This window comes from Spea bombifrons, chromosome 5 (assembly GCF_027358695.1).
Source record: "Spea bombifrons isolate aSpeBom1 chromosome 5, aSpeBom1.2.pri, whole genome shotgun sequence".
In the NCBI taxonomy this organism is placed as follows: Eukaryota; Metazoa; Chordata; class Amphibia; order Anura; family Pelobatidae; genus Spea; species Spea bombifrons.
The window spans coordinates 8,463,542-8,486,325 of record NC_071091.1 but is presented as its reverse complement, the minus strand read 5'-3'; the positions used below and the strand labels follow the sequence as shown (position 1 = coordinate 8,486,325).

At 41.9% G+C, this 22,784-nt stretch overlaps 1 protein-coding gene across 3 annotated transcripts in view; it reads right to left on the bottom strand.

Moving 5' to 3' along the window:
• Nucleotides 1-17,940: 17,940 nt before the first annotated feature.
• WDR37 (WD repeat domain 37) overlaps nt 17,941-22,784 on the bottom strand; it is a 53,322-nt gene continuing 48,478 nt past the window's right edge. For all 3 annotated transcript variants that reach the window (XM_053466911.1, XM_053466913.1, XM_053466912.1), the window contains 3 exons: nt 20,521-20,655; nt 18,906-19,020; nt 17,941-18,293 (listed from right to left, as the gene is read on the bottom strand). In XM_053466911.1, the coding sequence (XP_053322886.1) occupies nt 18,162-18,293; nt 18,906-19,020; nt 20,521-20,655 (382 nt within the window). In that variant the 3' untranslated portion in view covers nt 17,941-18,161. The remainder of the gene's footprint in view (nt 18,294-18,905; nt 19,021-20,520; nt 20,656-22,784) is intronic.

Genomic DNA, 22,784 nt, shown 5'->3' with positions numbered 1-22,784 from the left:
TATAATGATAGCAGTTGTGCTGCCTCAGTGTATAATGATAGTTATGTTGTACTACTATAAGTGTCTAGCTCAGTATATAAAGATAGCGGTTATGCTGTACCACCATCAATATCTGGCTCAGTTATAGTGATAGGTGTTATGCTGTTCCACTGTAGTATCTGGCTCAGTGTATAGTGATAGGAGTTATGCTGCACCACCGTCAATGTCTGTCTCAGTATAGAGTGATAGGCATTATGCTGTACCACTGTCACTGCCTGGCTCAGTATATAGTGATAGGTGTCATGCTATACCACAGTCAGTGTCTGGTTCATATGGTATATATAATCATGAGTCGACATGGCAACACCACTATATATGCAAATGCTTAAATAAAAAGAGAACAATGTTAAGGTGACTCCTGATTATAATATCAGATTTTTTTTTAGTTTATAGTGTCTTTAGCTGCTTAGCCAGTACTTAATTTGTAATGTTTGTCACTCATTTGTTAGGTCTTCTTAGAAACTTGTTGTGTTTGTTGTTTTTTTTGGGGGGGGGTATTAAAGAAAGCACTATTATATGTTCAGTAAATGTTATTTAAACATATTTATTTTACTTATAAGTTATTAATTTATTTTTTTCAGATTTCTTGTTGTTTACAGTTGACAAACAGTTTACAAATTGGTGCAATAAATATTCTTGCCAACATAATTTTGTAGATGTCTTTACATTTGGGGGGGGGGGTGCCACTTACAGGATCCGCCCCGGGTGCCAAATATTCTAGGTACGCCCCTGGGCTAGTGTAAGACACAATGTATTCATAATGTATACATAATACCACTCGTGAATTGGGGACAGATCCCGGTCCTCAACTTCTCTCCCTTCTCCTCACCCTAAGCCTGCCAATCAACAGCAATTAGCAAATTCATGATAGGGTTAAGATAACTTAATGGGGAGGAAGAATCATGCTGGTCCTAAGAACAAGAGAGCTTAGTCCCCTTGCCCCAGAGCATACATGTAAGGGGGAGGGGGTTCTTACCTCGTACATATTGCTTATTTAGGTTATTTCATTATAGAATCGTAAAATGTACAATTTAGGAAAATCTACTTTAAGGCTCCACGTGTACCATAAAGTTTTGAGGTTAAACATGGAAGCAACACTCATACCCGCTAACAGTCCTGGGTTTTTACTCCACCATTTGGTCTTCACCATTAACAAAACACACGGTGAGCTTTTATAGGGTTAATATGGGAAAATCTTAGGTTCCTAGGTACGGACACGTATAAACCTCTCCTACCTATTAACAAATTAAACACATTGGTAGTGGGGGAAATTGCTGCTCTCTTCCATTTGCAGAATAAGGGGTTAAATGAATCAAGAAAGGGAAAAGTGGGATATATATAAATAAAAATGCCCAAAGGAGACCCAAAAAACTGTTTATCATCTGATCCCGTTCCAAAAGAGTTATTGCTTTTGGCCCAAATTAACCTCCTATCTATTGAAGTGAGCTTAGACACGTTCCTTTTATTCTCTTTTAAGAAGAAGGACAAAAATAAAATCTGTTTGATGATATTAATTAGGTCGACATTTCAAAATCCTAATGCATTTGCTACGATTATATGTAATTAGCGGGGTCGGCTTCAAGGATGATTGAAGGAGAAATGACAGCAATACTTCCTCGGCTCAGGCGACGCTCTCGCACTCTTTAACCTACGATGGGAAGCAGCGCTAAGTTTCTCTCCGAAAGATCGTTACTGGGGGGGGGGGTTCATTTTGCCGAATATACACTAGTCTAAGCCTAAAAGAGATCAAGGAAACAGGAGAAGGTATTATTAACCCTGTGGATGGCAAACAGGACACTGGCACAGTTTAAGGTGTTTAACAAACCAGCTTCCTAAATGAACACAACTGGTAAATTTCTAAATTAAAGTGACCCTGGGGCTCTTTACATTTGTATTGTCCATCACAGTGATCCCAAAATAAGTCCAGGCCTGGACTGGCCACCTGGCACCCCATACTCACCTGATCTGCCTCTTCAGCAGGATCAGCTGCTGCAGTGTTTGTAAAATCCATACCGTGCAGGCGTGCACTTACGTCATCAGGCAGCCACCAGCCTTAAAGTGCCAGCGCTGCCTCGTCATCCCCAGTGTGGCCCTGATTAAGTAACCTGTATTCAACCAGTGATTTCAACTGTGATAAAGCAGTAAGAAAACCCCCAGTCAGGACGCTCAGATGACATTAAATCAGAGGTTTAATCTGTTTAATCTGCCCATTCCTCATGAGACTCTAAAACCAGGGGCTGTAATCATACCTGGGAACTTCCTTCCGGGACACGGCCAGGACTGCACACTGACGTTGGCTGTGCACTGGGAATGGGCAGCAGCTGGGAAGGAAGTGGGCAACATTTGGGTGGAGAGCGGGTGCGGAGTCCTGGTGTCCAGAGTGTAAGGTATGGAAATAAGTTAACCCCTTAATGACAAAGCCCGTACATGTACGGGCTCAAAATGCATTGTTTTCAATGGGTTTAGGGACCGCCCATTGTCCTTAAGGGGTTAAAGGAAATAAATAATCAGATCGATCCTGAGAACAGGAAGCCGAGATGGCTACTCCTATGTTATATGCAGATGTTAATACCGTTACATTTTGTAGGTTTTATTAGTGTCCCACAAAATGTAATATTTAGGAATTTTCACACCGCTTTTTCTTCGGTGCTACAGAAAAGGACTGTATACAAAACGCTTAAAGAAAACGTGTTTTGTGTTTGATTTCCCTTAAGGGTAGATTTCTTTTCACAGTTTATCAGTCTTCTTTGCTTGCGCGGGTCCCCGATGAGGAGAATGGCGCATATCGGAGCAGAGCATCTTACTGTTGGGATGCATGAAGCTCTCTGCTCCTGACGAGTGCCCTGGAAGTGATTACTAAGCACTCCAAGTCACAGGATGATTTTAATAGCACTGACAATAATTGTCACGCCTTTACCACGGCACGGCAATTAAATCCCATTAGTAGCTCATTAGAGTAAACAATGCTGCGCTGGAGAAACAGAACGGCGCTTTCTACATGGAGTCACTGAACCATATTACTGTCCTGAAGAGTCCCATGACACATTAACCTCTTGGCTGCCATGAGTGTAAATTACACGTTCCACCGTAGCAGGTTCTCGAGTGTCTACAAACAGAGAACTTGCCTGCACAATAGAGAATAAACAAAGCACGCAAGAGTTGTTTTAAAGTGAGATTTTTTGTTAAAAGACACTTTTTTTTTTTTTACAAATCACTATTACACAGAAATCTCAGCGTCTGGAACCAAACTTGAACCAACAGCTTTGGGCATAGGAGGTGGGCACCTGTCCATGTGGCCACTGGGGGGGCTCAATGGTTACATGGATCTCAGTGGCACATGTCCTAGACATCTCCTGACACGCCTGGGGAGGATCATCGTTATTGGCCTTCGTATACTGGGTATACCAAAGCCAGAGGATCAATAATATAGTGCCGCCAATCAATCAATACAGATTTCATTAAGATAGAGCACCGAAGGGGGGCAAATGCTTTCTAAAGCCTGTATTACTCTAGACACTCCCTGGTGGCTATGTGTGGAACTGCAAGTAAAGCAGCAGAGAGATTTCTATGGTCAAAGCCATAATCCTCCAAGTTCTCCATCCTCCTTTAAGAAATAAAATTGTGTCCTAAACATTCCTCAAAGGACCCTTTTCTATAAAGCTGCTGCGTATCCATAGTGTGTGTCTTTCAAATACAGTCCATGGCGGTTTAAGTGACTCAACAAGGACACCTTTGCAGTTTGTTAGCCCCCGTTCGGAGATGACAATTACAAATGCCACGCGGAGTGTGTTACAGGTTCTGAATTTTCAATTGCGTTCCTCTTCAGTCATTGTCAAGCGTTCTATAACACAACTGTATTCTTGTTATGCAGTGATCAATAGCGTATGAACAACTTATCCCGGAGCAAAACAAAATTTTCCCCGACGATGATGAAAAATGTCCCTCCAAGGATAAAAAAAAAAAAATTATTGTACAAAAAAAGCAATTGTGAGCTTTGAAAGCTACATTTGTACTACGCAAACCTAATAAATAAATTAATGGACATAATGGTTTTATGAATAATGGACTATGCAGCGAGAGAGGAAAAAAAGGGGAAAAAGAATATAATTTGTAACAATACGAAGACCAAAATAAATCAATGTCTCGTCTTCGAAAGAAACACATGTATAAAGAGTATGCGGGTTCACAGAACATAATAATCAAGGACGGAGAACGCCATAGAATTACCAGGCCGGTGTTTTTTCCCCGTAAGCATTTAAAACAGACACGATTACTTTTCTAATACTACTCATAGAATGAATCGGAACTGGGAATGCCCCAGGAATTGTTTAAATCCGTACATCAAAAGTTTTGACGTACATATTTTTTTTTTTTGTTTTTTACCCTTACAAATAGTTTGTTGATAGGCATATTTCAAAGAAAGCCGCGCTGCATCCGTGACATGCCAATTATAGTGCCTCCCAATGCCTTACAGGCACTTAAATTATAAAACCAACACATTTTTAGATGACTGCTCACGTAGGGCAAAAAAATGAAAAGGTTGCTTATGAGAAAACAAAGTTAGAGCATGCCCTCTAGTGGTGAAAAAGGATTACGACAATTTAAAAACCAGCTTTGGCATTTTGGAGTTTAAAATATGAATTTGTAGATTTGTTTGCTAGAGAAGCGCATGTATTTCCATCGGCAACAGTTTCTCTTTGTAAAATGCTTAATGGCTGCTTGTAGGGCTGGCCCTCGGTTTGTTAGCTTTTTCTAGCACCTTAGGCAAAAGCTATGTTTGCGGCTCCAACCTTCTGTTTGCATTTGCCTGTCGACGTACGAACGAAGCTCATGGCGGCAGCCCCTACCAGCCCAGAACCCGAGGCGCTTTGCCTGCTTGGTAGAACAAGCGCTGACTGTTATAAATAATCATTATTATTTTTTATACTGTACATTCCAAGGGTCTGAGAAAACTAGAATTGATAGAGTAATTGATAGTAAGACGTTAGTTAAGGAAGGCTCGGCTCACAGGCTTACAATCTTCTGGATCTGGATACCATTTGTAGTGGGAAGTGTCTCTTTAACCCCTTTTCCCCTGTCATAGCGTACATTGTTGTTATGAAAATAGTGGGTTTTAAGCCCTGCGTGACCAGGTGATATGCCAGGATAACATTTCTCTCTAAGCTTCCTCTGTTTGCGGAAAATTGAATGATTCTCAGGGCAGAGAATCGCCTCGCGCCTTCCATGCTGAGCCCTCCCGGTTAACAGTTTGACGTAGGATGGAGATTTCAGTCCGGAAGCCAGGGACTGATTTCTGAAAATGTCCTCGGATTTTGGGTTCATCTTTTATCTTCAAACAAAGAAAGAAATCCGTGCATACCCAGCGAAAATCATTCAAAAACCACCTACATAAATATTGGGGATTCACACGCCACTACATCGAAGAACCCCAAGTTAGGAGAGTGCTATCTTATTTTTCACGGTTATATCACTTATCAAGGAGCGGAATCGGTGGAACTGCCGGAATTTTAACCCAAAGAGACTCTCGTGCAATTTAAAGCCCTCTCTAGACATCTTATCTTTAAGACCCCAAACCATCTGCCCCCTTTCATCCCCCCGATGTCCATTGTTTCTATGTTTGCTGGCTATGAGGTTATCGCAGGGTTCTGCAGCCATAAATGACACAATAATGGGTATAGAAAGCGCAAGAGATGGATTTGTAGATAAATCCCTTCTAATAAATGCTTTATTTAATAAAATAGCTCTGAAAAGGTTATAAAACGACATAAAAAGTCTTTCATTTAGTAGCCACGTCTCAAATCGCCGCCTTTTTGGCAATAGGAGGTTGTCTATCCGTTGCTTGGCTGTGAATGTGAAAGGGTTACTGAGAAGGTAAGGGGTACGTAGGAGGTAAGTAGGTTCTCACCCTATTGAGAGTGCGCCTTGACGTGGCGGGTGAGCTTAATTATGCTTTGGCCAATTCATATAACCAAAACCTCTCATTTATATTATGTTTATATATTTGTTGCCAACTTTATTAGGGTGAGAGGCGCAGACAGTTGATGGGAACGCAGGAGTGATGGGAGTGATAAAGGGCCATTGGAACACAGGAGTGATGGGAGTGATAAAGGGCCATTGGAACACAGGAGTGATGGGAGTGATAAAGGCCTCTGTACTCCTATGAAGAGATTCCATTAAAAATCAGCCATTTCAGCTACAATAGTAAATTACAACATTAACCCCGTTTGCACTGGATTTCTGATCCATTTCATGTTTTTTAATGGACGAAACTTGCTTTTCTTTCAAAAACCAGGAAATTTCCAAGTGACCCCAAACGTTTGAAAGGTAGTATATATATATATATATATAAATCTACATCAAAGCTGTCTCAGGTGCTGGTGGATATGGAGATTTATATTGAGCTTAATATCTCCATAGCAACCAATTCCATAACAACCTCAATAGCCAGTTGAAGTCTCAAGTATTCGAAAGTTATTGATGAGTTGAGTGATTTTAAATACGACTATATGGCGTTACTTCACTAGTGGGTAATCACATGCAAGTCACCCCATTTTTCAATACAGTTTTATTGTCAATTTATAACTTCAATGTATAACTTTAATCAAACCCCAAAATGAAAAGAAATACTGCATTTTTTTTCCTGTAATAACAAACAGCTCATGATCCCTCATAGGGGGAACTCATCTGCCATTTTTTCCAGGACACGCGTGTATTTTGTCATACAATGTAAAGCGCCCCCCCTGCACAAAGTTGGAAGCATCGCAATTGGCGTTCTCCATTGTACTTGGTGCTGTGAGGCTCGCAGGCAGCTGCTCGGCCGCGGAAACCCATTCCATGAAGCTCCCGCCGCGCAGTTTCTGTGCTGAAATTAACGCTGGTGCAAGTTTGGATCTCTTCAGCTATGGAATCAGCAGAGTGTTGGGGACTTTAACGCACCATGATCCTCAGCACTCGGTGACCCCGCTCTGTGACTTTACGTGATCTTCTTAAACGCTTCTACTTTCCAATAATACCAATAATACCAATAATACCCCTTACAGATGACCTCGGAACATCTAACGGGGATGAAATTCCACGAGCTGACTTATTGCAAAGGTGGCATCATATCACAGCACCACGCTAGAATTCACTGAGCTCTTCAAATTTGATGGCGCTATATATAAAATAATAAATAATAATAATAATGACATCATTCAATAATTCTTGATATCGTTGCTCTGCTCACCACATCTTCTTATAGAAACAAATAAAGGTCTGGTTTTACTGATTATACTCGATTTGCATCTCCGCTTCTACCTTTCCTGGAAAAAACCCACCTCCTGATTCCGTTACTATGGCGTCTCGGTATTAAAGGGTCAAAGGAAGCAGCTCGGCGATGAACAGATTACTCTGACAGTTGTGTTAAAGTGACTGATTATTGAAAGCAGCCGCTATTTTAATTAACGGTCGGTCAATGAAGCGGAACAGATCTCCCGATCTCTGAGAAATCGCGCGGCCATCGATAACCGATCCAATAGATTAACCGACCACGGCAAAATCATACAATATTCTCGGAGCTGTCACACAACAGTGTCGTAAACGGGTTTGCTTTGCAGCGTTTCATTAATTTTCGCTGATAAAGTGCGTCTGTTCCTTATTTCTGACAAAATGACCATGTTCCTGGGGAGGCTTTATGTTCTAAAAACAATAAGAAAACATTTCTAAATTTCTCGGCAGAAGTAACTCAACTGACGTAACGTGAAACCACTTGACGGCACTCATCTGATTGCAGGAGCATGCTGCCGAGCGGGGTCCGCTGCTGCCGAGTTCATATAAGGGGAGTTGACTTTTGCACCGTGTTGATGGCCAGGTACAGTTTTGTGAATAGATAGGTTGCCCGATGTCCGCTTGCCCAGCTGAGTTGGTCTAAGGATCCTGGCACAGCCCAGTGGTTTGCGAACAGGACCCCAAACTTTAAAAAAACGCAGAGTAAGAATTGGCTATTGTTAAGTTATTTATCTTGCCTAGACTGTCATGTTGATTCTCACTAAGAAAAGAACTGCTCATCAGATAAAAGGTCTCACTCCTTTCATTTACTGTGTACCGAAGCAGCGTGATGCTTTCTCCTCCAACAACCTGACTTAAAGATCTGTCTCCTTCCCATGTCCCACAGTATGTATGTATATATGTATGTATGTATATATGTATATGTATATGTGTATATATATATATATATATATATATATATATATTAGAGCTGAAACAACGAATCGATAAAATCGATAATAATCGATAACGGAAATCGTTGTCGACGATTTCCGTTATCGATTAATCGAGTGATCAATTCGTTGTTGGAGCACTCGGCTCCTTTTACTTACCTCCGCGAGCGTTCCCCGCTTCTGCTACACGCTCTGCAGTCTCCGCCTTCTTTTAGCTACGTGACGGATGTGACGCGTTCCGGAGGTAAGTATTCTTCATGTCTATGTGCACGGATCGCACAAAGCCACTCGCACAGAGCGAATCGCTCTGTGCGAATGGAGCCACTCGCACAGAGCGGTTCGCTCTGTGCGAGTGGCTCCACTCGCACAGAGCGGTTCGCTCTGTGCGAGTGGCTCCATTCGCACAGAGCGGTTCGCTCTGTGCGAGTGGCTCCATTCGCACAGAGCGGTTCGTGAGTGTGGGTGCAGGGCAGAGTGGGGGTGGGGGTGCAGGGCAGAGTGGGGGTGGGGGGTGCAGGGCAGGAGACTGGGTGCAGGGCAGAGTGGGGGTGGGGATGCAGGGTGTGAGTGTGGGTGCAGAGCAGAGTGGGAGACTGGGTGCAGGGCAGAGTGGGGGTGGGGATGCAGGGCAGGGTGTGAGTGTGGGTGCAGGGCAGAGTGGGTGCAGGGCAGAGTGGGTGCAGGGCAGAGTGTGAGTGTGGGGGCAGGGCAGAATGTGGGGGCAGGGCTGGGTGCAGGGCAGAGTTGGAGACTGGGTGCAGGGGCAAAGTGCTGGGTGCAAAGTGCCAGTGCTGGGTGCAAAGTGCCAGGGCTGGGTGCAAAGTGCTGGGTGTAAAGTGCCAGGGCTGGGTGCAAAGTGCTGGGTGCAAAGTGCCAGGGCTGGGGCAAAGTGCTGGGTACAAAGTGCTGGGTGCAAAGTGCAAAGTGCTGGTGCAAAGTGCTGGGTGCAAAGTGCTGGGTGCAAAGTGCTGGATGCAAAGTGCCAGGGCTGGGGCAAAGTGCTGGGTGCTGAGTGCTGGGTACAAAGTGCTGGGTGCAAAGTGCCAGGGCTGGGTGCAAAGTGCAAAGTGCTGGTGCAAAGTGCTGAATGCTGGGTGCAAAGTGCTGGATGCAAAGTGCCAGGGCTGGGGCAAAGTGCTGGGTGCAAAGTGCTGGGTGCAAAGTGCCAGGGCTGGGTGCAAAGTGCTGGGTGCAAAGTGCTGGGTGCAAAGTGCAAAGTGCTGGGGCAAAGTTTCTTGAACAGTAATAGTCCACCTCTTTTCAGAATGTTTGGGGTTATTTTGTTTCATAAATATTGTGTTTGGGTTCTTGTACTTTGAAAATATTGTTTTTTATTACATCATAACAAAATAAGAATGTTAATGTAAATTTTAAGTTGTTTTTTAACATCCAGTTCATTAAATTCTTTTAAATAAACGAAAAATTTGCATATTGTTTTTTTTTTATCCGATTAATCGATTAATCGAAAAAATAATCGGCCGATTAATCGATTATTAAAATAATCGTTAGTTGCAGCCCTAATATATATATATATATATATATATATATATACCCCATGCTCTGTGTATACCAACTTCCCGTTCTTAGGATCTGCGTTATTATTTGTCAGTGACCGATCTCTCTCCTATTATTAAGTTTCTGGTTCAGGTAGTCTTTGTGTTGGTTGGGGTAAGAAGAAAGGAGGGAACTTTATTAGAAGAAATGTTAATAATGAATACAGAATTATTAACACATGATACTCGTACACCGTGGGAATTGGCATGTTACGTTCCTGTTCTTAATACCTCTTCGTGAAGTTGTTTCTCACTAATGGACAAGTCGCTGATTGCTCTTGATTGGCTCAGGCAGTATATATATATATATATTATGTATATTTAGGAAGTATTCTAGAAGCAGACCTTCCTTCTGATCCCATTGAAAGACGTCCACATTAACTAAACATAAAAAGTATATCTGTTGTTATTTTTAATACAGGAAAAAATAATTCCGGGGAAGACGGGTCATATCACCCCAGCCAGAGAGGGATGGCCATTATATGTTGATGGTAATTGTCACAAAGCAACACGTTGATGATAGCCCACATTGTTTAATCCACGTGGGGGTCACTTTACCTCCGCAAATTGCAGAACTCAATTGGTTATTGAAGTCTCTTCTTCTCCGTGGCACCCATTACCGGCCTAAGTTCAAGATGTTCAAACCTGCTTCTTTTCCAAACTTGACCAGCTATTATTAAGCTAAAAATAATTTTTGTTTCAGACGGCAAGTAACCTTGGAGAGGTCGTAAGAGGGAAAAAAAAAATGCTTCGTCTCTTCCGTTTCATTAAACCATGCGCGACTCCTAGTAATTTTTAGCAGGAGATAAAAATCTGTAATATAGTTTAAAAAAAAAGATCTGAGAATTACGATTGCCTGATGTGCCTTTTTACTCTCAATTAAAAAAAGAATTAAGACAATATTACCCGTTTGATAAGCAGATACAGATTAGAAGATTTTGATTAAGAATAAATAACTTATTTTGTCTATTTAATGGTAGAGAAATAAAAAAAATGACTTTGGGTTATATTTAAATAAATATAATTATCTTTTCTAAATTGATTTATAAATGAATTCCCTCTTTAATACATAACTGATACTTCTTACATTTATACCCACATTCAACTGGTTGGGGAAATTGGTCAAAGGGCAGGGGGGGGGGATTAAACAGTTTGTGTCGCCCGTTCATATTCTTTTAAACATGTTCACAAGGGGTCACCTGGATCAGAATGTAGTCGTTAGTATCTGGATCCGTTCTTGGCTCCATCCATAACCATACCCTGAACTCATCAACATGCATTAAGCAAGGAAATCAAAGAGTGAAAAACCAGGGGGGGGTCGCTGCCATGTACTGTGCCCGGTCCTGATAGCGGCGGAGGGAGGTCGCTCTCACATCTGATGCCCTGGGGTAGGAATGGGAAATATTTGAATAATAATAATAATAATTATAATAATAATAATGTGAAGATGCTTTAGGTTCTTGAACGTGGCCCGTTTGTTGGACTCCAAACTCCCAATGTTTGGTTGAACGGTTGGATCAGCGTCCTATCCCTGAAACCACATTATTTCAAAGAAAACCAGATTTTGTTTGAATTAACTGGATTGAAACAATTATGGAATTATTCTACATCAGATATGGTGAGCATTTGGGAGGGTGCCAGACTGATGTGTTTATAATATATGTATGTATGAATGAATGTACGCGTGTACACAGAAAACAGTATAGCGACGCATCACAAACCCCTCCGAGTACGATATTAATATCTTTATTTACATGATCCACAGAAAATTCACAGAAGTACAACTTCAAACAAAACAGATTCAAACTTTACAGTAAAATGATAATAGAAGGCAGCGGGGCAAAAAAAAAAAATGATTGTCAAGATGGGGATAAAATCCATCTTTCTAAAGGAAGCAATGCAGAGTCCGGTAACAGCAATATGTCTACCTTCACAACGTGCTCGGACGGAGCGGCACACGGAGCGGATATCTCCCAACCTATACATCGTGCCGGCAAATACAGGACTTCTAAGCGTTATCGGGAAACGGAGAAGTTGGCTTAATTCCGAAGATGTTTGGCCAACCGTGTCGGTTGGTCACTATTTAAACTTTGCACACACACACGTATATATATATATATATACATACATACATATATACATATATATATATATAATATATAGCGCATCAAGGAATTCTTGGGTTCAGACAAACATTGGCTGCGACTACGGGGCTTTAAAAAGTAAAGTCCCAATTTGTTCTGGATTTGATCATTCTGTGCTTTATATTAAAGCGTTTGGAGGCATGCAATATAAAGAAAAGTAGACAGGGTTCTTATAGCTTGAATTTTGCTTAATGACTATTTTTAAGACCAAATTGTATATTTTTTTTAATATTTTTTCCGTATACAGTGTATATTACACATTGACTCACATTGTTCATGGATATTAGTAATATTTAATGCAATTGTTCTTTGAATGGATATTCAGCATTTATTGGATTTAGTTATTTTAATAAATCTTATGTTACCAAATATATCTACATTATCAAAAGTATCGTAAACCTCTGATGGAAATCCCACCATTGTTAGACCCAGCGCTCTAATTTCTTAGCTCACAATTAAACTCATCCCGCCTGTATTTAATAAAAATGTAACACGGTTATCACAATATATTTCTTAATTTACGTATTCAGTCCTATGGGGATTACATCAGCCCAATCTACCAAACACCCTGACTCCTTATCATATTTTCTGAGGCAAACAACAGAATAGGTCACTGCAGCCAAGCACTCTAATAAAAGTCTATGGGGGAACAGACTTCATTAGCATTGCCATAAAGCATTGGCTCAGTGTGGTAAGGAAAGTCAGCAAAAATTTTATTGGAACACCAGATTGCTGACAGTGTTCACACTATATACAGTACTGTATTTTATGATAAAGGAGATTTTTTTCCCCGTGGGATCTCCCTTTTTTAGACACGTCCAATTTTATTTCACTGGCATATAATAATGAGCTGGGAGGTTAAATGTTCTCTGAACACTTATGAGCCCATTTTGTCTTTAAAGATAGAGAGGGCATTCTCTGCTTTAGGGGGTATTCCAAACCCGGCACTGCGTTAAAAAGTAGAGCCTTCAACTTTTAGATGGAAATAAAAGTTGAATCAATTTGGTAAATTATATAAAAAAATTAAAAAAAAGAAAAAAAAAGCCAGACCACCGCCTGTGGACTGCAGTGCAATCTGCAACCCGGTAATATGTATTCCAAAAACACATACATCATGTGAAAATAGATCCAAAATTGAAATGTAAGTCCTGCGTAACCGAAGCTCCAGAATTTTTGATGTATATAAGAAGCACAAGAGTCTTGCATCGAAAACCCCGGATCTTCATTAAAGATTCTAATTAATTTTATTCAAACTTCAAAGCTTGGCGGGGCCTTAATAAAATGTTCATACATATAAAGGCTAGCGATATAATAATTCGCTAAACAGAGTTTAAGGGAGAGTTACAGGAGATTGCGTCTTTTCATGCAACCCAGATGGAGATCCATGCGTGGTCCTCAGCATGTCAGACCTTAGTTTGCATGGGGCATCCGGGAGCCGCTTGAAAGTGATAGTAACTTATTTTTCACGCTTAAAACAATTAAGCTAACCTTGCTTATGTGAAAAATAAGTTAAAAACTATTACCATCCTACTGATAACTACCGCGAGGATCCAGCGGTGTATGGACATCGATGCTAAGATAAGATAATGATTGTGCAAACTTTGCTTTTCATATAAATGAGTTTGCTTAATTGATTTATTAAGAGTGAAAAGTAACATTTCGGGTCAATTAAAGCCAAAGAAGCGTTGAACGAAAAGCCCAAAAGCGGGTGACCCGGCACTAACGTCTTCTTCCCAACATCTAGTACACAGAAGCAACTTAAATGATGTTGGATCATTTGTTTTTTGTCTTAAATCAAACATTACACTTTCACTTTACAGCATGATTTAGGAAAGACATCGCACAGCTAACAATCTTAAGAGACACGTCGACAGTTTCACAGACAAGGACAAGACATTAGGCAATAAAAATCGGAGTTTCACGTGTGTATTTATTTTACAAATGTAACCAAAGTCTCATCACATGAATATGAGTTCCAGCACAATGTATTAAAACGCGACATGTACATAGAATCTTATATACCTAAAGCTCAGTGGGTTATTACTGAAACCAGAACAGCTTGGAGATGTCATTAGTGATCCGTTTACCCATTATTGAATCGATGTTAAGTTCTACTGACCTTTGTGGTCACCTCTTCCATGCCCCGCTGACCCCACTAACACAGCTTCACACATTTAGAAGAAAATCTATAGATTAACTAATAATATAAAAAAAAACAAAAAAAAAAACAGACTTTGGTGCATTGCCTTCATCCTGCTAACACCGCAAGCAGTAGCAAGGTTACATTCAACAAAGAACCTAACCTGAAGTCCAGGCCCTCTCTGGTGGTAGGTCCTTGGTAATTCCCAGTTGGAACCAAGCAATGACTGGTTATCAATGGCACATTTTCTAATGAGATGAAAGTTGCGGTTACTGAAACATTCTGGTAGATGATGAACTTTGTGGTATGCAAATGAGCCACTTTTAATCATCCGCATTAGACAATGAGACTTCTATCTCAGACGACCTCCTCCAGCTGCCTTTACTGAAGGCAGGAGGCATTCCGCAGTACACTTCTTACACATGCTCAGCAGAGATCCCATTCTAGCCAATTGGTCCAATCAGCAGCCAATCACATGTATGCTATTCGAAAAATGATGTTTTGTTACCATGTGATTAGTTGCTGCTTCAATGGGAAGGATACATAGTAAGGCTTCCCGGTTTCAGTAGAGACAACCAGGAGGAGGAAGAAAGCGAGATATACGGCTCATTCTCTAATTCAAATTAGCGGATGCTCCAATTTTTGCTTACAGAAGGTTCTGTGTATCCCTGTTTGTGAAAATCAGCAGAAACCAAGAAAGTGAAAAACGATATATGTACATAATAATAAAAAAGCTGTGGAAAGAACACAAAATGCAGGCCTACTCAACGTCCATACAGCCAGATTAGGGGTTTGTGGTTGAGAGAGTTGTTGAAGTTTATTGTGGAGTTTTAGGTCCTGTATTTCATGCATATTGTTAAAATACTACACCAATTAATGTGGCATATGTACTGAAATAATACTACGATCTGAGAGCGACCTAAAAGTACATCCCCACCAGTCATGGACTACGTTGTCCATGCTTCCCAGCCACTGCTCCAGGAGAGATAGACTTTAAATATATAGGTGAAGCGAGACACTGCGATCTATCTAGAAAACACTAAAGGCACATGTGGACTATTTGGCCCATTCTTTTAAATAATCTAGCCCTTGATGTAGGGTCTCTCATTCAAGAGGATTTACCCCTCCCCCTTCAGTGGACGACGGAGAATGCAAATCTCTTACACTGGAAGGGTTAATCCCATATCACAATGAAAATGGATGATTTACTGCCATATTGCCACAAAAGTAAAACACATTAAATTGCTAAGGATGTATTCAGTATTTTTGGTGCATCATATGATATGGATTCCTCACACAGACCCAGAGCCTATCACAGATTCTCTCTCTCTACTGAGGAACCTCCAACAGATCCCCGGTGATCTATACCAACCAGCAGGATTCATTCTAAACCGGAATTTTGGCTGGCTTCTAAAAACGGCAACAGAGAAAATTCTGCGACAGTCGTACGTTTAGCAAACGGACACTAATCAATCTATGAGCCAAAGGTTCCTCGTCGCTGGTCAATGGGTATTCCCGGCAGTGCCGGCCGTCAGATAAGCGAACACAGGTGTTTGCTTAATTAGAACCGGTCTGGATGGCTGACAATGAGTGATTTGGCTGAGCTGATGAGGGCCGATGTTGAGGAATTTTGCTCTAAACCAGGGGTGTCCAACCTGCGGCCCTCCAGCTGCTGGAGAACTACATCTCCCATACTCCTCAGCCAGCCCCTTAGCTGAAAGAGAATTATGGGAGATGAAGTCCTGCAGCAGCTGGAGGGCCGCAGGTTGGACACCCCTGCTCTAAACCTATGTGTTGAAGCCTATGTGTGCTGGAGGGGTTACCTCGTGCAAAGGAATACTACAGTGAAGCTCTTCCTCTCGCTCATAACACCGGAGCCTATGTTGGGGTGAAGTATAGTTGGGGTAAAGGGCAGTAAATTAACGCTAAAAAAGGTATGATACATCCAAAAACAGGTTAAAGAACCCCCCCCCCATTAAGCATCTCTGCAATAGAGACCCCAAGGGGCAAAACTGGTGATGAGCTGGTGCAATCACCCTGGAAACCAGTGTTTCTTCTAAAGACATTAGTTCGGTACTTTGCCCCAGCAATATCTTGATAAATAAGGACTGACGTGTGCACCTGAAAGTCACGAAGGCTCCAGGTTATTAAAGAAAGATATACATAGGTGATGATCATTCTTGTAATGAACTGGACACAGCTGCTTGTGAGAATTACGAGCCTTTTTATAATAGATCAGTAATAAATATAAATTTGACAGTTAATAATTAATGCTCATCACCAACGTGGGCAACATCAAGCTTCAAATTATTCTCAAGCTGCTGCGTATTAAGCAGCAAGTTCTAAACACTTTCCATACCCCAATATTTATATAACGTTACACGTAATTTGCTGCTTGTAGGGCCAGCCCTACCATATAAAAGATTTAGGGGGTCACCTAGGGCCCAAATGGCAGGGGGTGCTGCCAGGCGACACCCAGATGCGGTCCTGGGTAGTCCACCTTTTGAGATTAGATAAAGAGAGGGGGGAGAGAAGAGGAGAAAAGGGAGGGATACAAGACAAAGAATTTGCCCCAGTGCTCAATTAGTTATTAGGCATCCCTAGCCGTGATGGTGGTTTTTGGGGCTACTGAAGTTAGCTACAGGAAAGCTGCTCAAAATTTTGCATGGTCTCCGGCGCATGTAAAATATAAAAAAATTAGACATCTGCCTTATGCCCCCTCCCCCCAGCTCTACTGAACGCAGGAAGTGTACTTTAGTACACTTCCTGCACATGCACAGCTCCATTCGCAATGAAGCAGGGTAACAGCAGCCAATCACGTGTGCCCACCAGGCTGTGAATGGCGGCCCCTACTTCCACCGATTTGAATAGGAGGTCCTTTACTATAATAAAACTTTATTAACATAACATTTTGAGCCACGTGAACGGTACAACCATTTGGCTCAATTGCTCAGATTTCAACGCCCGATTTTTTTCTCTTCTTTTTACCGATTCCCGGCTGGCTGCTCACTCTGCAAAGCTTTTGGAGTGTATGCTATTTCCTTTTTCTGCGTGCAAATAATGGGGCAAGTTATTGCAGAGAATGGTTTCCCCACTGGCTAGCATTAAAAAAAAGCATGGTAACAATGCTAAATGTGATGCCCCCCCGCCCCGCCACCCCCCAAAATAGGGAAAAGAATTTCAACACAACTTATACTATAGAACTGAAATGCAAAAAGAAAAATAATTTGTAATTTTAGTTCAACAAAGCCAGACAATAAGCCTTGATTTTTATTGGGGGGGGGGGTTGATGACTTTTCAGAAGACTATTTTCTGCATTATTTTGCAATATTTAACTACAATGCTAAAGTGCTAAATGTTATATTTAATATTTTGAAACTGGCTTTGCGTGCCTGATCTCTGAAATAAGACTGAAGGCGATGATGACGAGGCACCCCCTCTTCCTTCTAATCATTTCCATATTTACTTTTAGAAGGAAACCTGCGTTTTGGTTCAACTCTGAAAGCACGGACTTATTTATTTAATTTTTTTTTAAGGGCAAGTCGATGATTAAAACGAAAAGCTTTGGGTAATATTTTACAGCCGCGTACTACGGGAACTCGCAGTGCTTTGTGATGCTTTCGTTTAGCGCCGGACTACGCGGCGGGCGAACCGCAACATTCTACGCCATAGTTTCTTTTTTGTAACAGTTTACAGATATGCCTACTTATAAAACGCAACAGACTATTATATCCTTCACAACGGCTACATTAACTTCACATTTATTTCACAGAAACGCAATGCCCCTTACTGCTCAGCTTGGCTGAAGAACAGGAGCTCTCGGGTGCCACGTGGATCGGAAGGTCGCACCTTTTTTTTTTTTCCCATGTATGTGATCCCAAATCAAACATTTTATCACCAAAACTGAAAAAAAGGGGCGTCTTGGTTTTGTTCTCACCCCACACACTTCATGCAAATGTTGGGATCCATAAACAATGTGTACAAAGAACTCAGCTCTGGGGGGGGGCATATCACAACAAGGACAGGCTGGTAAAGACGGCCGCCTGCTTTTAACTTAAAATGTTCACGAAGCGGGACCGCCCCGGCTTTATTTTTCTTGCAGCAGCGCGGGGATGTTGATATTCCATCCTATGGCCTGACGGTCAAAGCCGCAGGTGAACAGATTGCAGGTAGTGTGATCTTCGCTCCAGACGGAACAGGAAACCATCCTACGGTGGCCCTGAAAATGTATATAAAAAAATATGCCGTTTATTATAATAAAAGGGAGGGGCGTTCAACGGAAATATCAATTTAAATATATTCTTGTGTTCCAAAAATAACAAAAAAATCTAAAGAAAGTAAAAATCGCCCCCAAATCCTTTAATCTTGCACTCTCAGAGTGTACCTGTTCCTCGGTTCCTACCTGGAAAGGTTATTTCAACCATCAGAATCTTTTCTAACTCAAGTAATGACAGATGCAGAAAAGAAAAGTGCTAGTATGATAAAACGGGTGAAAAAAGGATAAAACGGGTGAAAAAAGCATAAAAAGAGCAAAAAACACCAAATGATGATTTTTCGCATTCTACTGATACACGGGGAGGAGAGGGGGTTACCGCACTCCTCTTACATGAAGACCCCAGTAATTTGGATCTGGCTCAGCAGGTCCTTGTATATCCTCAGGACCTTCTTATTCTGACAGACCACCGGCGGTTTAATGACAGCGTTTTCAGAACAAACGCTCTACAGAACGCGCCGTCTCGCTTACGGCTTTAAGGCCAGCGGTGGGACGTGGATTGTGACCCCATACATGTACGGGCTTTGTCGTGAACGGGTTAAAGTCCCTTATACATACCTGTCTGTTACTGCGGGGAAGGCGAGCTAATCTAACACCTGCCATGTCAAATAACCGGACTTGTCGGTTGTCATGGGGGAGGGCAATAATCCTTTGGCCCACAGACACGCTTATCCTGCAAAAGAGAGAAAAAAATGAAGTTAACTTGATCAAATCCGTCCAGAACGCAATACACGAGATCAACATTTACGCTTCACAAGTCCAATTATCCCAGTCCAAGCGATGCTCCACAAGTAATGAGAATTTATGATCCTAACGATAGCCCAAGGGACGACAGAGGGTCCTCAAACGAGGGGGTCTGCAGATGGATGGCTCACCCCTTAATATTCAGGATCGGCTCTGCAGAAGAAGCTCAAGGGTTTGGAACCTTAAACTCTTCCGCAAACTCCATGGTTAGTGAATAGAGGTTAAAGACTGAAAGAGCGAGATGATACCGGCTGTAGATGTTTATGTACAATCCGAAAAAGTTAGGCACCCTCAATGAAACGTTTAGGATCCGTTACAGCGCATCTCACTGGAGTGATGAAGACTTAAGTACCCCTCGCGAAGGACTTCACCATAACCCCTTCACTCTCCCCGAGCCCCGTACGTTACAGTTTGGCACATTTAACAAAGAAGCGATGGAGCTCACACGTAACGCAGAAACATAGCTACGTACGCCCACCACTACGCCAATCAAAGCCGCCTTGTCACTGAAGACGCACGATTACTTTACACCTAGTCCCAGGCCTTCATGCCCCCGCTCCGCACCTTCTGATCTATACCTACACGTAGGCCTCGGGCACTCGTACAGAGCAGCCCCAGTAACAGCGATTACTTTAAAGAAGAACCGTCTTATGGCTTTCAGCACCAATAAATTAATTTCATATCCCATGAGACTTACTAATAACGGCTACTTTATATCAGTAGAGTTGTGTGTAAGGGGAGGAATAATCCTGTATATGCAGATTGGATTTTAATACTGCTCCTGAATGAATATATGTTGCATCTTCATTCAACACGCGATATAATTACGGATTAGTAGCGGCCATCGCCGTCGCAGAACGGTTTTAGGAAAGGATATTTTCTGGCAGACTTAAGACAGAGTTGATGTTAAAACAGGGCGTTCTTTCCATGGTCTCTGCAATCATGTCTGTATCGAGGTTACTTCAATTACCAAAACCTTTCCTAACTCATCTAATAACCAAAAGAAGGAGAGAAAGGCCTCGTAACATCCCCGCTTTACATAAAGGAATAGCATTATACGGCCCTCTATCCTGACTCCAGGTCACATGGTTATTTATAGAGCTTTTGATGCTGTTCAATCAGAGACATTTCTTGTATTTCACCTCAGTGACTGAGCTATACATTATGCAGGGCCAGGTCAGCCCATTCAGTGCGACGCTCGTGCACATTGGAGGGTAAGAACCCCCAGAAAACGCTAATTTGACGGCTGATGAGAACAATTCGTGTCTTCTAGGCGGCTATAAAAACGTTACGTGCTTTACGTTCTCTTACTCCGTCTGCATTTACATTCCCTCCCCGCATTAACCTCTACCCCTTACTATTATTGCGGGGTTATCACAAATACCGTACTGCAGCCTCTATCTCAGCGATCACGTTGGTCGATTCTTACCTGTTCACCGCGGAATCGGTACGGATCGTTGCGATTGGCGACCTCATGTTTTTTAAATCCCAAACCTTCACCGTGCGGTCGTCGCTGCCCGAGACAACATTGTCACCCACCGTGAACACAGCGGACGTCACGGTACTAAGAGGAAAAAGAAAAATAAATACATAGAAAATGGCATCTGATTAAAGTAAAACTTTTTTGATGACAGCTTTAAAAATAACTAAATTCTTAAATTAAAATACCTATAGCTTGCACCACCAATCATATCACCCGTTTCAAGTATACTTAAAAGTATGAGAGCACTGACAGCCTGTGGCAGAGTCTGCATTATAATTCCCTGAAGTTTACGCTATTCTCCTCCCCCACCCTTACTGCCCGTACCAATCAGCAACAGCCAGCGACTTAACAATAGGGGAGAGATAACCGATTGGGGCATCATAACCACAAAAAGAAGTGTGGATGCGGGAAAAGCGGCAGATCCGCCTTAATGTATTGTATCAATTTAGAAAATTCCTTTTACATAACTGGATTGAATGTTCCATAAACTACCCTCAAAGGTTTGGGGTCACTGAGCTGCTTTCATGGAAAACAAGGACATTTCTGGCTGTAACAAAATTATAAAAGGGTTTTCTGACTATCAATTAACCTTTTAAACTTAAACTTGGAACACAGGAGTGATGGGAGTGATAAAGGGCCACTGGCACACAGGAGTGATGGGAGTGATAAAGGGCCACTGGAACACAGGAGTGATGGGAGCGATAAAGGGCCACTGGGACACAGGAGTGATGGGAGCGATAAAGGGCCATTGGGACACAGGAGTGATGGGAGTGATAAAGGGCCATAGGAACACAGGAGTGATGGGAGCGATAAAGGGCCATTGGAACACAGGAGTGATGGGAGCGATAAAGGGCCATTGGAACACAGGAGTGATGGGAGTGATAAAGGGCCATTGGAACGCAGGAGTGATGGGAGTGATAAAGGGCCTCTGTACGCCTATGAAAATATTCCATTATTATTATTTTTTTAAATTAAGACAAATAAGAATAGAATGCCATGGCTTTGTCAAACTACCGGACACTTTTCTTGCTTAGTCCTGCAACGACCAAGAATGTAGAGAAAACAAGATAAGATTTTGCGCGCTTCATGCCAGAGAAAATAAAGAGCACGTTCTCTGTCCGCAGCCATCACATTAATTCAGGTTTTCCAGCTTATCGTCTCGTTGCATTTGATTTCGTGACACACGCCTTGGAAAGGGGTCATGCACATCCAGTTCTTAGAATTTTGTAATTTTCATTTAAAATGTCAGTTGTTTCTGTCATTTCCCTGGTACTGTGAGAATTTGATTTCATGTTCTATTCCGTCTGCTGATTAGAGATTAACACTATCCGGGTTACAAAAGGCCCAATTTACGCGAGCCCTCTTAATTTAAATTGACATCAAATTAGGTTCTAATTAGGACCTGACCATACTGCATTAATGAGACAAAGTTGGTTAATGTAATTTCCGAGCGTTGCATCATTTCGTATAAAATTATGTGGCAGCTAAATCAGTTCTGCTCCCTTAGTGTCTTGACATGAAAGGGGCAATCGCTGATTTGGCGAAGTGCCGTCAGCCTCTGTGACACTTTCTTAAAGGAACAGCCAAGGGCGCGGGGAGAAAAATACGCGTTAAAAAAAAAAAAAAAAAGGAGACCCCACTATATCATCCGATGTCAGTAGTACCACTTAAATCACTGCCCTTTACCGCATCCAAGAAGTGAGTGCTCTTCAATCACTCAGAGGAACCACCATACTGCCTATAAGCCTACATCATAAAGTAAGCAACTTATAGAGCGCAGCAGATATAGCAGATCTTGTAAGCACTAGTACAATTGTGTTACAACTCATGAGATACAATTTGACAATAAGATGAACACATGTTCAGGTACACCGGTACATTAGAAGAAGAATCAGAGGGTCCTGCTATCTATCAGGAAGCTTAGGTTAAAGGAGACGGACGAAGAGGGACTGCTTGGGTGATGATTCGTACCGATGTGTGGTGTGGGAAAAGTCATTGGCATGGAGATGATGCAGACTGGGGTAGAGGAGAACAGATTGGAACCTTCTCTGGAGAACTGGGTTTAAAATGAAGTCGCTTAGTGAGTTGCAAGAATCCAGACAGAAGATACGGTTGGGCAACTGGACACGAGGGGTGAATTCGAGGTCTCGAATGTGAGACCAAGAATCTCTTGCTTGCTCTGACAGGTAGAATGAGGAATTCTCAACAGT